At 31.9% G+C, this 16,484-nt stretch overlaps 1 protein-coding gene across 6 annotated transcripts in view; it reads left to right on the top strand.

Moving 5' to 3' along the window:
• Positions 1-13,402, top strand: part of LOC147826694 (serum response factor-binding protein 1-like) — a 51,938-nt gene extending 38,536 nt beyond the window's left edge. For all 6 annotated transcript variants that reach the window (XM_087180428.1, XM_087180431.1, XM_087180430.1 and 3 more), the window contains 4 exons: positions 4,065-4,146; positions 4,949-5,654; positions 7,053-7,090; positions 7,546-13,402. In XM_087180428.1, the coding sequence (XP_087036554.1) occupies positions 4,065-4,146; positions 4,949-5,654; positions 7,053-7,090; positions 7,546-7,730 (1,011 nt within the window). In that variant the 3' untranslated portion in view covers positions 7,731-13,402. The remainder of the gene's footprint in view (positions 1-4,064; positions 4,147-4,948; positions 5,655-7,052; positions 7,091-7,545) is intronic.
• Positions 13,403-16,484: the final 3,082 nt, after the last annotated feature.

Raw genomic sequence — 16,484 nt, 5'->3', positions numbered from 1 at the left:
CGCTTGTTCATGCAGGTGTAAAAGCTGTTTGTTCCTAGAGACTACTTAGTAGCTTTTAAGGTTCAAAATAAATTTATTTAAATTTAAGATGTATCACTCTAATTGTATTCCTTGTATAGCTCCATAACGTTTTCTCTCTTAAATGAAATTTATCACATTTTGCCTTGCGCAAATCATTTGTGTATTTGTCTTAGCCTTTTATTTATTTGGTATTATTTTTATAATATATATTAGTTTTATTCATCTTGAAGAATATACATATATATCACATCTTATCAATCTTATAAAAAGAACTGTACTTTCTTACATTGTGCCTACCGAATTTTTCTATATTGGATGAAATATTAAAAAATACTGAGCTAGGATATATGAATAGTTTTATACAGAAATAAAATAGCAAATTTAATTTGATAAGATGTGAATATATCACATCTTGATCATTTTTACTTCCCTCCGCCCTAGCCCTGTTATCACCTACCATTTCCAAAACTCCTTTCCTATCTCCACAGAGTCTGCCTTCCCATTTCCTGTCATCTCTCTTTTATTTTGCTCTTTAAAGTATTTATATTTTGGGTTTCCCATGTAGGAGAAACCATGTGATGTTTAATCTTCTGTGTCTGATTTATATCATTTATGTAAGTTCTCAAGATGTGTCCATTTTCCTACAATGGCTGAGTAGCACTCCGTTGGATATGTTCCACGTTTTCTTTATCCATTCATCTGTTGGTGGGCATATATACTACAACTAAAATTTAGCTGTAATGAATTGTGATACTATAAACATGGGTATGAATGTATCATTTTTAAATGATTTTTTTTTACTCTTTCTGGAAGATATTCCAGATATGATTTTGATATTTATTGTTGTTTTGATTGACATTTCTATTGTGGCCAAAAATGCTAAATATTTTTTCATGTACTTATTGGCCATTTGTACTTCTTCTTTTGAAAAGCATCTGTACATTTCAGTTATTCAATTTTGATTGCATCTTTTATTTCTGGGGTCTAATTTTTAAATTAGAATGCATCGAGAGCCTCAATAAATTGCAGTTCTATCTTCATATGTAAGATGATGCCTTTACATGATAGGGGGTTAGTAAATTTAAAGAGCATGTATGTTAGGTAAGAAAAGGGACAGGAGAGAAATAAGGAGGAAAAAAGAAAGGGAAGTCTCTTGTAGTACTGTTTGCTCTTATTATTCTTGTGAGTTCTGCACTTAGCTTAACAGAGCTGGTGAGAAAGATGTAGGCACTATGTAATGCAGCAAAGACCCAAATTTTGCCAAAACAAGGATTCAGCCCACTTGCTTCACAAGCTTATTTATGTTAATGTTTGTTTTTATTTCCCTCCAAAGAATTTTGAAGAAGGCTTTACAGAATTTGTAATGTAAAAGAAGCATTTAGAGTTGAGTAATAAGTGAAAGTTAAGTGGCTAGAATGTAATTTAGGAACATCTGACTAAATTCAGAAACTGATCTTGATCCTAACTAGCTAAATAATTAGAAATCAAGTCTGGATTGTCAGTCTTTTTTGATAGATAAAACCTTTGACCTGTATCACCCTTAGCCCTTGTCAAAATTTAAATTTAAAAAGTTAACTGCAGGATTTTCTACAAATAAAATTCTTAAGAATAAAATTAAAATTGCTTTCTTAAGAAAAAAATTAATGAAAAGTTTAAAATGTTAAATTTGTTTCTTAAAATTAAAGACTTAAATGTTAAATTTTACCTTTTTACTCAGGAAGAATTTTAAAAGGTTATTTAAATAATTGCTATAATTTAAAATTGATATTCTAAAGACCTAAAAAATTGATATTCTAAGACTTAAAAAAACAAACACATTGAGAAATGCATGTTACATTTTGTATGGTCTTTTAAGAATGTAAAATTTAATTCTTAATATTTACAAAGCATTTATGTACATATGTGAGTAAGTTCTTACATTTGTACTGTTTTTCCCCATTAGGATATTTTTCTATTCTCCAGATTATAAGCAACTCAGACTTGAAAATCAGTAATAGGCCGTCAGGAACAAATATGAATTAAACAAAAATAGCTAGCAGCTAAATATAAGGAACTTTGAAGAGCAGATATATATGAAATACATATATATATTGTAATTACCTCTGATGTTTGTGAATGCCTTGATTAGATAATTTTCATTTCAGTGAAAGCTTCAATTATTATAACAAATTCTTATATAAACTATAACTTGTAATAATTTATTACACTGTTATAGTAATAGTATTATAATTGGTACTTGAGCATAACTTTTTCCTTCTATGTTGACAATTTTTATACACTCCTAGTAAGTGATTGATACTATTCTTGTTATTGGTTGTGTTCTCACTATCTGCCAAGATTCCTGTTTAGTAAAGGGAAAAGCCTTGTTTCCTAAGAGCTTGCATTTCAACTAGTGTTCCTTTGGCACTAGCTTCATTACTTTCACACAGATTACTTACCATCTCTGGCTGTTGTTTTTCCCCATTTCAGTAGCAAGGAACTTTTCCAAGTCAAATGTTTTGATAATGTATTTTAGTCTCCCCTCAGTCATTGCATCAGATAAAAATGATAGAGCTCATTCTGTGAAGTTAATACTAATTTTGCCCAAAAAGTTAGTTTCATAAACCTTGCCCTACTAAACAAGAGTTTTATCCTTCATCTATTTTGTATTTTTTACATTTTGATATAAAGGGGAATAGTTCATTTTCTAAGATGCTTGGCCATGGTGTATGGTAGCCAAAAAAATTTCCGATTTGACACCAAAGGAAAAATTATTTAAAGAGCAGATAAGAGTAGGAAGCAGGGAGATAGACTTTGTGGAGATGGGAAGGAGATCTAAGAGGGAAGATGAGAGGAAAGAGAGAGAAAGGGGAAGTAAAGAGGATTAAGATGCGATATATACATATATATATACACACACATACATAATCAGCCCCTGTGCTGATTGTATTTATTATATATTCCAAATATACTAACAATTTTTTTTTAATTAGAAGCACTAATTTTAATGAGAAGCACTCTTTGAACACAAATGCCATTATGGTGCAAAGTAGATATAGTACATAACAACCAGATAACATTTTTGTTAGATTCCCAGTTAAATGAATAAGAACCTCTACCTGTTGTTCTTAAACAGAATTATATTCCTACTGAAGTAATTTAATTAAGTAGTTTAATTATGTGTTATAACACATAATGTAAACTGGACTTTGGATTTATAGCTATTCAAAACTTGCCCAGAGACACAAAATATATTACAGGAAGTCATATGCCCAAACTTCAGGCTTCATCCTTTTCCTGATGAATAAGCCACATTTCTAAGAAATGTAAAACCTCAGAATATGTTTCATATCTCCTTAAAAGCAGCTATCCCATCAACAAAATACTTATTAATAATTCTCCACAAAAAGTTTCAACATAAAACCACAGTTGTAGAGTAAGAACAGATTAGAAGATGTTCATTTATTGTATTTATACATAATTTTAGAATTATAGTACCATGCTATAGCCTTTTTTTTTTTACAGCCTTTTTAATAGAATTTACTGAAATGAGGTTACTAAATCCCAGATATTCTGAGGCATCTTCTAAGGCAGGAAATCTTGACAATAAAATGATTAATAAAATAGTTTTTACTCAGAGTCAACACTAGACATTCACGTATTTCCATTGCTCTTCTAAAACTAAGAAGCAGGGATTTAGAAGTAACAGTAGATGTGTTTTTGAACAATAGTGTAAGAATACTTTTTAATCAAAATCTGTTTGGCATTTTTGAAATTTCTTATCTAAAACAGATGAGATTAACCTATGTAATGAGAATAGTTAACCACATTTATCTGTTTTACACATAGAGATGTTCCTATATTGCAGATTACCTTTGAAGTGAATATGTAGTAACTGCAAGCAGGAAAAAGAAACTGTGAGAATCAGTTAAGGATAAACAGCTTCTGCAAAGTAGTATCTTCTTGTCTCTTGTAACCTGAAAGGCAGTTTCTTGAGGAGTGCATAACATTTGTCAGCACTAGTTGTTTTGATATCATTGTGTTTTTATTTTTTCACTTTGTAGCCAGATTCTTCTGCAACTGAAAGGGCAATTGCCCGACTAGCCGAACATCCTCTTCTAAAGAAAAAAATAGGTATACTAAAAGGTACGAATTAATTGACTTTTAAGTCATATACCTAGAGCATTTGTGTAGATGGTTTTCAATAAATGAGGGTTCATTGATTTTAAATATTTTCTCGTTCTTTCAATTCTTTAGACTATTTTGTATTATAAACATAAAGTTCTTTCAACTGTTAATACATGAGAAAGTCCCTGCAAATATGAAGTGTCTGATGTCTGAAGAAAAACTAAATCCATATTTTTTCTTAAATTTTAGTATGTTAACACATATTGTATAATATATAAAATAAATTTTGTATGTGATTTATACATGATCAAGTCAAATACAAGGTAAATTTATATTGATATAATTCATTACTTTTGATTCTGCCAGTGTCACATTTATTTAAATATACAATATAAAATATAATACAGAATTGAGTGCTATTATTACAGATTATTTTTATGTCTGAAACTATTTTTTTTTGGTACTGGGGATCAAACTCGGGACCTTGCACTTGCAAGGCAGGTGGCAGAACAACCAAGCTAAATCCCCAGCCCATGAAAGCATATTTTGTAATATCCAATACATTATTGCCACTGATACTAAAGATACCATTTTACTTTATTTATATTCAGTGACATTTTTACTATTCTCCCTAATTCTAACACATGAATAAAGGGAGAGTTCTTTTTACTTGGCAGCTTAAAAATAGGTATATTTGAACATGTTTTAATTTAAATTCCAACTACTCTCTTAAAACTTTCCAATAATTAAGAAATACTATACTGAAACTCATATTTATATGTTTCAGTGCTTAAACAAGTCATGTACTATTTTCTTGCAGCTGCTGTCCAAGCCTTTAAAGATGCAAGACAAAATACTACTGAAGTTAATACTACAGAAGGAAATCATTCTAAGGACACTTTGTATTCAGATGATGAAGAAAGTAAGTCACAGCATGAAAGAACTAAGACCACTGAGCAGAAATTGAAAGAAGCCAAAACACAGGCAAAGAAACCAATAAATAATTCAAAAGAAAAAATGGCCACAATGGAACATGGACCGAAAGCAGTGAACATTCCAAATTCTCTATCAAAGCTTTTAGAAAACAATTCTGTAGTTACCCCTCAGTTCCAGAAGACACCTGCTGACCCACACATGAGAACATTAAATAAAAAGAAAGGGTCTGATAACTTGCTTGGTGATGACAGTGATGGCGAGGAAGAATTATTTGAAGAAGAAAAGGAATATTTTGATGATAGCACAGAAGAAAGGTTCTACCAACAGTCTTCCATGTCTGAAGACAGTGATAGTGGTGATGACTTCTTCATTGGAAAAGCCAGACGGACACGAAAAAAGGAAAGTGGTTGCCGTACTTCAGCTAAGGAACAAAAACCTCTCCACCAAGTGTTACCCAAAGAAGATATCCGTGAAACTAACTGGGATTGCGATGTAAAAAATAGAAATGACAAAAACAAGTCAAGTACAGAAGCCGGGAAGTTAGAATCAGTATTTTTTCACTCTTTATCTGGATCTAAAAGTTCTAGAAGGTAATTTTTCATTCTGAAATAATTATTAGTTCTTATCGTTTTTAAAGGTAAGAAATAGCTACATATTTTCAACAGGGAGGCAGGAAACTATTTCCGATGGATAGTTACGGTTTGTACCTCATCCTATTCTTAGACTTGGCCTTTCCAAATTTATGGTGAGATAACATATACAAAATACACATATGCGGGCCGGGGATTTAGCTCAGTGGTTTCACCGCCTGCTGCGCAAGCGCAAGGACCCAAGTTTGATCCCCGGTACCAAAAAAAAAATACACATATGGCAATGCCACATTTCTCCCTAGTTCATCATAAAATGAGATGTTACAGCCAAATGCCTGGCTAACTTGTTTTATTTCTTCAGTGAGCAAAGTTTTGAAACTCTGAGTTAATTTTAGATGAAGAACTTTTTGTGGGGGGGGTACTGGGGATTGAACTCAGGACCTTGTGTTTGCCAGGAAGAAGGCACCCCTGAACCCAGGCCCCCGAAGAACTTTTAAAAAAATGTTTTACATGTCTATTTAAACATTTTTCTTGATAACCCAGGACCATTATTGCAAACATCAATTTTATTGTGTATCATTTTACTAGATAATCCTGTTTCAGTACATAATACTGCTTGTCTTAACACTGAGTTCCTCCAGGCTGCTTTATATTTGGTAATATTGCTGTCTTCCTCCCTGCCGTTAACCACCACTTGTCATAACAATTCTGTTATAAACCTGTAAGCTTAATTTCATTTAATATTCTATGCTGAGTGAGGCTATCTTCATATTTTGGAGTAAACATCATGGTTAGATAATTTCTTCAATAACAACTATTTTCTCCAGTAAACTGTTTTCTATGTATGGGTCAGAGATATTCTTTTATGGAATAAGAAATCTGGTAGAGATATTATCTAAAGTAAGAGTACAGAAAAAAACACAACCACCTTTGGAACCTTAAAAGTAATTACAATATTTAAACCTAATTCTGCCTTAATAGACTATAGTATTTCCTTATTTGAAATTAACATACCACTAACCCTTCTATCAAAATGTAAATCTTAGTTTTTGTTTTATATGTCTCATTTTCCCTAAAAGAAGACTTGTGAAATTCTTCATCTAAATAGTCCCTTAGAGCCGGAACAAGATAACCAAAAGAGAACAGTTTTTTCAGTTATGAACAGAAGTGCCTGTAAGAGTGGAAAAGGAAATAGTCCCTGTGTATCTGTTGTAATATTAAAATCTAACAAATCTTTGATGTAGCTAAAATGTAGGTTCTTTTATTAATTTTTGGTTGGATGAGGGAGCTTAATAATTCTGTGCATGAGTTTTATTATCTATTTTCTGTTATTTTCCTAGATTCAGAGAATTTATTTTATCTTTTTAAAAATCATAATGATGGTTTTTTTTCTTTTAGGGAGCATAGAGAACAAGCTCCAAAAAGCAAAATCTCAGGTATGTATGAATGGCTACTGGACATCCTTGTACAATGAGCAATGGTTTAGCAAACTAGCAAGTTGAAACATTAAAAATGGCTTAATAGTTTGGATGAATTTGTACCCACAGAAATTAAAACAAAAGATCATATAATTATCAGTATAATTTAAAATTTGTATTGGTTCTTTTATTTGGCGAGACTCTTTCTTAATGTCAGTATAATTAAAACATCAGCATAGCATTTGTCAGGAGGCCTTCAATAAACCTGTGTTTATAAGGGATGGAAAGCCTGTGTCCCAAAATTTATTGATCATTTGTAAAATTTTAATTTCAGACTTCTCTGTTGGATTTCAATTTTAAATTTAGTATTTAAAATAAAATTTCTTCCTTTAATAACTTCGGTGAAGATGATATCTGTTTCTTTTACATACTGTTTTGGTATAGTTTTTATTATTTTTCCTTTCTCTTCATAGATTTTCCAGAAAATGAACCTCCAATTAAGAACCAGTTTAAAAACAGCACACAAAGAGGACTTAAAAATACAAAACAGCCATTAAACACGCCTCTTCATCCTTCATGGGAAGCAAGCAGAAAACGAAAAGAACAGCAGTCTAAAATTGCTGTGTTTCAGGGGAAAAAAATTAAATTTGATGACTGATTAGTACCTCTTTTTGTGAATTACCTATCTCAAATAGATTATTTCTTTTTTTTTCTAATCTATTATTTTAAATTGTATTTTTTATTCTCTCTGGAGGGCTTATAGAATGCTTGCTTTTTATTTTTTTAGATGAGTTTGTGATTATAGAGGCCTTTTATAAATTGAGTGCCTACTTAAATTTATTTTAATGGTATGCCCCAAGTTACTACTTTCTTAAGAGATTTTGGAGATTGTAGCAATCAATCTAAGGTTTTCTCATTTGGGCTTATTGTGAACTATATTTTCCTAGTTCAGCTTTGAAATATCAAACTATAGTTAAAATAATGATAGATAAGGGCCGGGGATTTAGCTCAGTGGTTCTACCACCTGCCTAGAATGCGCAAGGTCCTGAGTTCGATCCCCGGTAACAAAAGAAATGATAGATATACATGAAATCATAATTATTTTAAATAGATCACCTTTGTTGTAATTTATTGTTAGCAAACAAAAAACAGTAACTTTTATTCTGGGTGTACAGATAATATTATGTAAGTAAATATTTTTATTTTAGTTTTGATTATTTGTGTTCACATACATTTTCACTATCCTAAAATAGTTTTTCAGAACAATGTTTGGTTTCTTAATTATATTTCAGTCATTTAGGCAAATTGTTTAAATGTACAAACACAGCCAAAAATCGGTTTTGCATTTTACTGTATAGAAGTATTTCCATGAAATCAAGAATGTGTAATATCTAGTTATTTGACCATTTAGTCTCATAGAAACATTTTTTGAAGAGCTGTAGGTTGTAATTTGCAGAACAAATTCTAGAAAGGGGTGGAATTGAAAGCCTTTCCACTGATGGCTGAGCAGAAAAGTTATGAGCTTACTCCTAAGGGCTGCTTTATATTTTACAGTACTGTTACTTAAAAGGAAAACAAGATTTTAAACTTAACTTGAAATGTTTTATTTTTTACTACTCTGTAAGATCTGAAAGGTTATTGATTAAACAATGCTAACTAAATTCCATGTTTACTGTGTCAGTACTGCTCATGGAAGGGAAGATCATCTGGTTAGCCTGAATATAGAAGTCACCTCTATCTTTTTTAAGAGTTTAAAAATTTAGATAACTAGAATGGAATTTAAGAGAATATGCAGAAAGAAAATTATTTTGTTTTGCTGAGTGTAGGTTGTTTTTACTTTTTTTCTTTTAAATTATTATTTTGATATAATTTCACAGTGACCAAAAAAAAAAAGTGAAAGATACAGATATAATACGAGTGACATGGAACCTAGAGTTGTGATTCATAGCTCTGTATCCAAAAAATTGAAAACGTGTTCACATTACAACTTGAATATGAATGTACATAGCCTAATAGTTAAAGAGAAGAAACAACCAAATGTCCAAATGAGGTCATTTTTATGCTTAATATGTTTTAATGCCCTTAGTTCCCTATTTAGAATTTAGAATCTAGAATTAGCCACTTTTAATGAAATCCTTAAACTTTCCTTTATTGCCTAAATACCAGTTAATGACTTTATTCTACTTTCCTCTATTTCCCTTCTTATTTTTAGTTGTTACTTTTACTTATTAGAACATATAACATAACAGCATTGTTATATTATACATTATCTTTCTACCTGTCCCTATTTTAATCTTAGATTTTCAATTAAGTATATCAAGTACTAAATTTCTAAAGTTTCCCCAGTCTTTTGTTCAGATTGTTTATTTTCTAACAGATTCCTCAAAAAAAAAAACTCATAGAATTTTTTGAGCTCTTGTTATTTAAATTTTTTTCTGTGGTTTTGATTCTTACAGAATTGTGACTGGATCTTGTAATTGTGGCTTTTTCAGTGATCCTCCCACTCTTTGTGGCAGCAAACCCTTCATTGTTGGTGAATCCTTTTTGGGATTCTTTTTGTATGTTTGTTTGCTTTCTACTTATCAATCTTTGTTTTTGTTTTTTGTGGGTTTTTTTTTTTTTTTAGCTTCATGTTTGCAGTACATGCAGTTTACAGCCATCTTGGGGAGTGGGTACGTGAGGTTGTTTCTTTTTTAATCCCCTTCCCTTTTCCTCTCACCTCCCTCACTCCTCTAAATCCCCCTTCCCCATTTTCATTCTTGTTGATAGTATTAGTCTTAACTCATGTTTATGACATATAGTGTTCATATTCTTGAGGTTATTAGGTTTCTTCTGTACATAGCATAACTTTATTCTACTTATCCCCCTTCCCCTTATATGTTACCGTATAATTATGGAAATGTCCCTGGACCTTTTCTGGCTATCTCTTTACCTCACCTAATATTACACTTAAATTATCATGACTTTATATTTTACTTAGATAACTAGTAGCCTGACTTACTCATAAATCTTTATCCCCCAAATTTTCCTTTTCTTTATAAATAAATTTTAAAATCAGCCTATCAAATTTTACTTTAGGACTGGGGATTTAGCTCAGTGGTTCCCCCGCCTGCCTCACAAGCGCAAAGTCCCAAGTTTGATCCCGGGTACCAAAAAAACAAAACAAATTTTACTTTAAAATTATGTTGGGTGCTATTTTTGACTACTCTTAGAAATTATTTATAACCTGGGAATTTGTTTTTCAAATGTGTTCTCTTTGTTGTTCTCCAGTTAGTTGTATAGAAAAACTGGGTCTGCTTCTGTGAATGGGCCTAAGTTATAGAATTATAGAACAGTGTTTAGAGGAACAGATTCAGTAGCCTAAAGATGATATCACCCTACAGAAATTAAGTAGTCCTAAATTGGATACTGGAATGATGTTTGTGCTTTGAACATGTGTTTCTCTTCAAGGGAGAACTTGTTTTGAAAGAAAGTCCTTCTCCATGTTATTTTCAGGATAAAATTAAAAGGATGTTTTTCAGTAAAGCCAGCCAAAACTTGGAGGGTCGATGAAGGGAGGAGAGTTATTTGTGTTTATTTTTAAACCAAACATGGCATGAATACTCAGTAGTTAGCTTAGCTCCATCATGGACAGAAGTTCATAACCTTCACATATACTACCAGTAAATAGTTTAGCTCATGTCTGAAATAGGTGTGAGTTCTGATTTTTTAAATTATAGGCACCACCTTTGATAAAGAAAAGGTTAAATATCCTTAATACTATTAAGGACTTATAACCAATATAATTGCAACATTAATATACCTAGAATTTACTTTCTTTGAGTACTTGAATTTATTTTGTACACTTCAATAACCAAAGACTCCCTCCCCAAATTGAGCAGGTCTTTGATCAAATACCAACTGATTATTGTTCCCTGTTCCCTTTACTTTTCTTCCATGGTATTATTTAGCTGACATAAGTTTATATTGTTGTTAGCCTCCTTTACCTAAAGTACAACCTTTGGAAGTGCATGAAATTTGTTTCCTTCTCTGCCATATCCCCTCTTTGAACAGTATAACTTACATAGTTAGGTATTTTCTTATTGAATGTTCTACAGATATTTGGATAAATACGGATATACACAAATGCTTACAGTTTATCAATGATTCATGTGGTCAAGTGGATATAGCTACCAGTTAGAAGTATACTATAGTGATACATGTGAGAAATAAGGTGACCTGGACTTGGATGTTAGCAGTTGACAATGAGAATAGGAGAGAAAGTAATGGGGATTTTATTATAAAGAAAATGATATGAAGTAATCCTCTAGGAAAAGTATAGTAGAGTGATTGAGATAAAGCAGTATGATTACTGGACAGCATTGGTAACCATTTGAGGTTTACTGTCATTAATTTACTGTGAAAACATTCAGTCCATCCATTTATATTTTTATTTCTCTGACCTTTTATGTAGTTAAGGCTTTTGTTTTTATTTAAATTGGTTTGCAGGAGTTTTTCATATGTTAGAAGAATTAGCCTTTTGTTTACCATGATTTTGAAAGAATTTTCACTTTGTCATTTGTCTTTTGACGTTTTAATTTTTTTTCCAAACACTATATTTGATTTTGTCATGTTACATATGGTATTTGGTCTTTTATCCCCCACCTGGTTATTATTGTTAGTGTATTCGAAGGCTATGACCTTCTGCATGCTGATTATTTGCTGCTTCTAATTATTTCTCACACTGTTAGGTTCAGAATTTTGTCATTTAAAATATTAATAATTTACCTGTTCCTCTTATTTTATAACTCTTTCCCTTGCCTGATTCAAATCCTAGTACCACATAAAATACCTAGTAAAACATAAATAGCATGAAACTGTACTTTCTTGTGTGTGGTAAGAATGCTTTCAGTGAAATATCAAGTTGTTTTTTTTTTTCCATTAAGTTTATTGGTACATTTTAGGTATACAATACAGTTACATTCATCATTGGAATCTTGTGCCTTTATATGATGTATCTTGGTTCTTATTTTTTTCCCCATTCCCCTGCCATCCCTTCAGCCCCTCCACCCTTCCCTATTTACAAAGACTTTGTTTCCATTTTTTTCCTTTTCTCATATTTTTTTTCTCCCTTCTTTCCTTTCCCCTACTCCTCCCACTTCCCCTACTCCTTTAGACCTTTTTTTCCTATTTCAGAATAATAGCAAGTTTTACTAAATGCTTTTTAAGCATCTATAAATAGAGTCATGTGGTATTTTTTCTTTTTTTAAGATTTAATTAAATAATTAAAAAATCCATGCTTGGTGCATTTTGACAACTTTGTTTTTTCTATATTAATTTATCTGCTTAGATTGGCATCTGAACTCAATTTACATTTTTCTTAAAAGATAACCATTTCGTCTGTTACATACTTTTCGCTGCTAAATGATACAGTCTCTTCTAAATTGTATCTACAAATTGGAGTAATTTTACTTTTTTCTTATTTTGCATATATTATAATTTTTCTAGATTAATTAACAGTTTGCTTATGTGAGGTATACATTTTTTCTTTGGGTGCCCTTTCAGCCTTATCCCACAGATTTTGATAACATTGTAATTTCTAGGCTATTTTTTCTCTTTTCATACCTTTTGTTCAATTATACTTCTGATATTTTCCCAATTTTTCTTCTCTGCTAGTTTGTAATTTCCTTTCATAATTAACCCTTTAAATTTTAAAGTACAGATTTTCTTAAAATCTAAATCTCACTTGGATATTATAGAACAGCAGCTGTAGATATGTAACAAATGAGTGTGGCTATGTTTCAGTAACTTTTACCTGCAGATGATATAGGTGAGGGCCCGATTTAGCCTGTGCTCCATATCTGTTAACCCCTTCTTTAGACAGTATCTACTTACAGGCTTTTCTGAGTAATGATCAAATTAGTAGGTCTTCCTCTTAGCCCCCTGTATCCATGACTGAATATTAGTTGATAGTGTATTTCTTAGACTTCGATATTTGTATGGATTAATCTAAGTATAGATACATGGATACATTTGTATGCTTTAAATTATGCATTTTGTCTCCAGCTGTGAAAATATGAATAACAAATTTACCTCTTCCTTTCCTTTTCAATATTTGTTACTTATGGTATGTCTACTTTGTAAAGGCTTATAGCATTTACATTTTGTGCCATCACTCTAATTTGTGGGTCAAGTAACATGTTAAAGTTCACATTGTTGGCAAGCACTAAACACTAGGATGTGAATATGTGTAGCCTATATCATTGACAACAATATTGTACCATCATTGTCTTATCCTGTGCAGGCTGCTATTAACAAATCCCATACATTAAATGGTTTATAAATATCAAACATTTATTTCTCATGCCTCTGGAGGCCAAGAAGTCCAATTTCAAGGTACTAGCACATTCAGAGTCACAGATTTTGCCTTCTCATAAAGTTCTCACATCGTTGAAGGAAAACGTAAGCTCCCTTGGTCCTCTTTTACAAGAGCACTAATCCCATTCATGATGGCTCCACCTAATCCCCTCCCAAAGTCCCTAACTTTTCATACACATTGGATGCTAGGATTTCAACATACGTATTTTGGGAAGGAACACATTCACATCACAGCAGACATAATTTTCTGAAAATAGGATTGATAATTAAAACCTAAAGATTATGACCCAGTCATTTATGAATATAGATGTGAACAAACAATACAGATTTCGTACATTAATAAAAGTGCCCAGCTGTATCATGGGTAGTTACATTTTAATAAATCTGATTACATCATTCTGGTAAAACCAGTAAAATGATATTTATTAATCCCAGTAACACACCAAGAGACATTTTGAAATTGACCCAGGTCAAAAAAAGCAGTTAAAAATCGGGGAAAAAAAGGATGATTTCTCAACATGAAAACAGGTATCTTAGACCAATAGCCAATATTGTGTTTAATGGACACATAATAGAAGTTAAAAATATAACAAAGATGGCTTCCACAACCATTTCCCATTAACATTGCTGTAAAAGTTGAAACCAGTTCAGTTAGGAATAAAACAAATATGATAGGTATAGCTAACTGGAAAGGAAGAAATAAAGTTAACAAAGACTGAGTCTAGTACTGCCTCATTTGTAGGTGATTCCTCACTGATTTTATTCAGTTCCAGTTTAACAAGGTTAGGTAGAGGTTTGGTTTTGTTTTGGATATGCCCTCATGTTCATGTATCCACGTTCCCTTCCTCCTTTCTTCAGGAGGACTCATAGATTACTAGGACCATTGAATGACAGCCTGCTTACAAATGAAAAATCAAGGAAACTTTCTCTCTTCCAGAACCCTGAAAGTTCTTGTCCTTCCTTTTTCTGTCCATTCTCCCTCTCTAGTGTGACTTTGCATTCTAATCTCCTTTTCTCTCCCTCCCTCCTTTCCTCTCTCCTTTTCTCCTTTCTTCCTTCCTGCTATTCCTCCCTCCCTCCTTCCTAAAATCAACTATGGGTATGCCTTCAAGAAATTGTTTGGCAATTTAGACCTAAGAGTTTGGTTTTGATTTTGCATCTATGTTCTTGAATGAATATGAACTGGTGATGAAAACAAAAATGGCCAACTAACAGTAAGTGAGAAAGAAGAAAGGATGGGATATGCCCAGAAAACAACAAAATAAATACGTAAGACCTAAGCCTGCTATATTTACAACCAGGATTCTATACATAACATAAAGAATTACTTGACAGGCACTTAAGAAATGTTAGCTACTAATTCTTGAGAACCTCCTCTGGGTACCAGTTAATCACTTTGAAGCATTATTAGTCTTTCATTCACTTTGAACATAATTAAAATTTTATGGTGAATAAATGTCATTTAATTTATCTAGCTTGGGACCTACAACTACCTTTTGTTTGGTGTTGGATACCATGTGGGGGAGTGTATTTTCCCAAAAGCACCAATTTCTTTTAAAAAGTAAGAAAACATTTGTGTTGGCCAAGAAACAGTTGTCTGTGGCAAGTCTAATAAGATGTGTATGTGGGAATCTGTAAGAAAAGAAACAAGCACCTTTAGCAATAGAGCTAAAGTTGCTATCTAGAGTCAAATGCTTTATTCCTGGGGAGACAGGTCTAAGGGAAATAGTTGTCTCTAGCTGAAAGTCAGCATGTACAAAACAGTAATGAAATGGTCATTGGGGCCAGATAAAAGAAGGCCTTGAATGTCAATTAGGGTTCTTGAAATTTAGTTTACAGGAAATTGAGGAACCAAATTTAAAATGAAAAAATTTGAGGAAGAAGAATGTTATGTAAAGCATGTAATATGACCACCTTGCCAAGTGTCCTTAGCTTTCTTGTCTTTCCGGTAACTAACCTCTTTGAAAATGTTCTAGGTCAAAATTTTCCCATGATATTTCAAATCAACAGATCACTTGTGTAAGGTTAAAATCATACTTGACCATCATGGTGGAAAAGTACACATACACACAACAAAAACAGCTCCAAAAACAACATTTTGGCTTTTCTTGTAAAAGCACAGCACCTTGAATGTCTTTCATAAGGTTCCAAAACTATCTCACATTACTAAAAGAGAGGGAAAGAGCCTATTATCAGGTTTTCATGTTAAATGTTATTTAATGAGTACATTTGTGAAAGAAACAAATAGTTCAGTTCAAATGGAAAAGCAAATGTGCCATTAGGTAATAATTTCAGTTCTTCAAAAATGTTCACTTGATTTTTGTAGTGGATTTAGCAGTAATCATTAATAATTTTAAGTGAGTTGGTGAAAGTAAAAGGTGGAATTTTAAAACACATGGCTCAGACTGATGGCAGTGAACCACTGATAACTCAGCATCACTAAAAGATAGCCAGCTAGTTCATGGGCTTTTTTCCTGTGATCCAGTTATGAAGAACATACTACTGCCAGCCAAGTCTTCTTGCTCCCCCTAATCAAACCTATATATGGTCAAGCCTTTAGATATTACCTTTTAAAATAATTATTAAGACATATTAATTGGACAATGTAATGGGATTCATTCATGCATATATCATACTTTGAAGGACAAGATTATTTTTTATATAGTAAGTACAAGGAACAGAGTGATGTGTTAAATGACAGCACAGGATACAATCAGCAAAATCCAGAATGCAGAACTATGTAAGACAGAATACCTAGTTTTTCTTCACATGAATAGCAAGAAAAAGAAAAACTGAAAAGGGAAATAATATTTTAGAGATTTAAAACAATCAAATTTAATATGTGGGCCTTGTTTGATCCTGATTTTTTAAATAAGGGAAAAATTATGATAAAATTGATGGAATTCAGGTGTTAGCTAGATATTTGATTCTATTAAGAAATGGTTAATTTTTAAATGAGACAGTAATGTGGTTTGTTAGATTTCTAATCTTTCAGAGATAACTATAAGGAATTAGATAAAATATACAATGTCATAGATGTGCTTTTTTTTTTTTT

Source organism: Heterocephalus glaber, unplaced genomic scaffold (genome assembly GCF_053883595.1).
Source record: "Heterocephalus glaber isolate CG9 unplaced genomic scaffold, H.glaber_assembly_v1.0 deba00001462, whole genome shotgun sequence".
Taxonomy (NCBI): Eukaryota; Metazoa; Chordata; class Mammalia; order Rodentia; family Bathyergidae; genus Heterocephalus; species Heterocephalus glaber.
The sequence above is the reverse complement of the archived record's forward strand: the minus strand, read 5'-3'. Positions and strand labels throughout refer to the sequence as shown.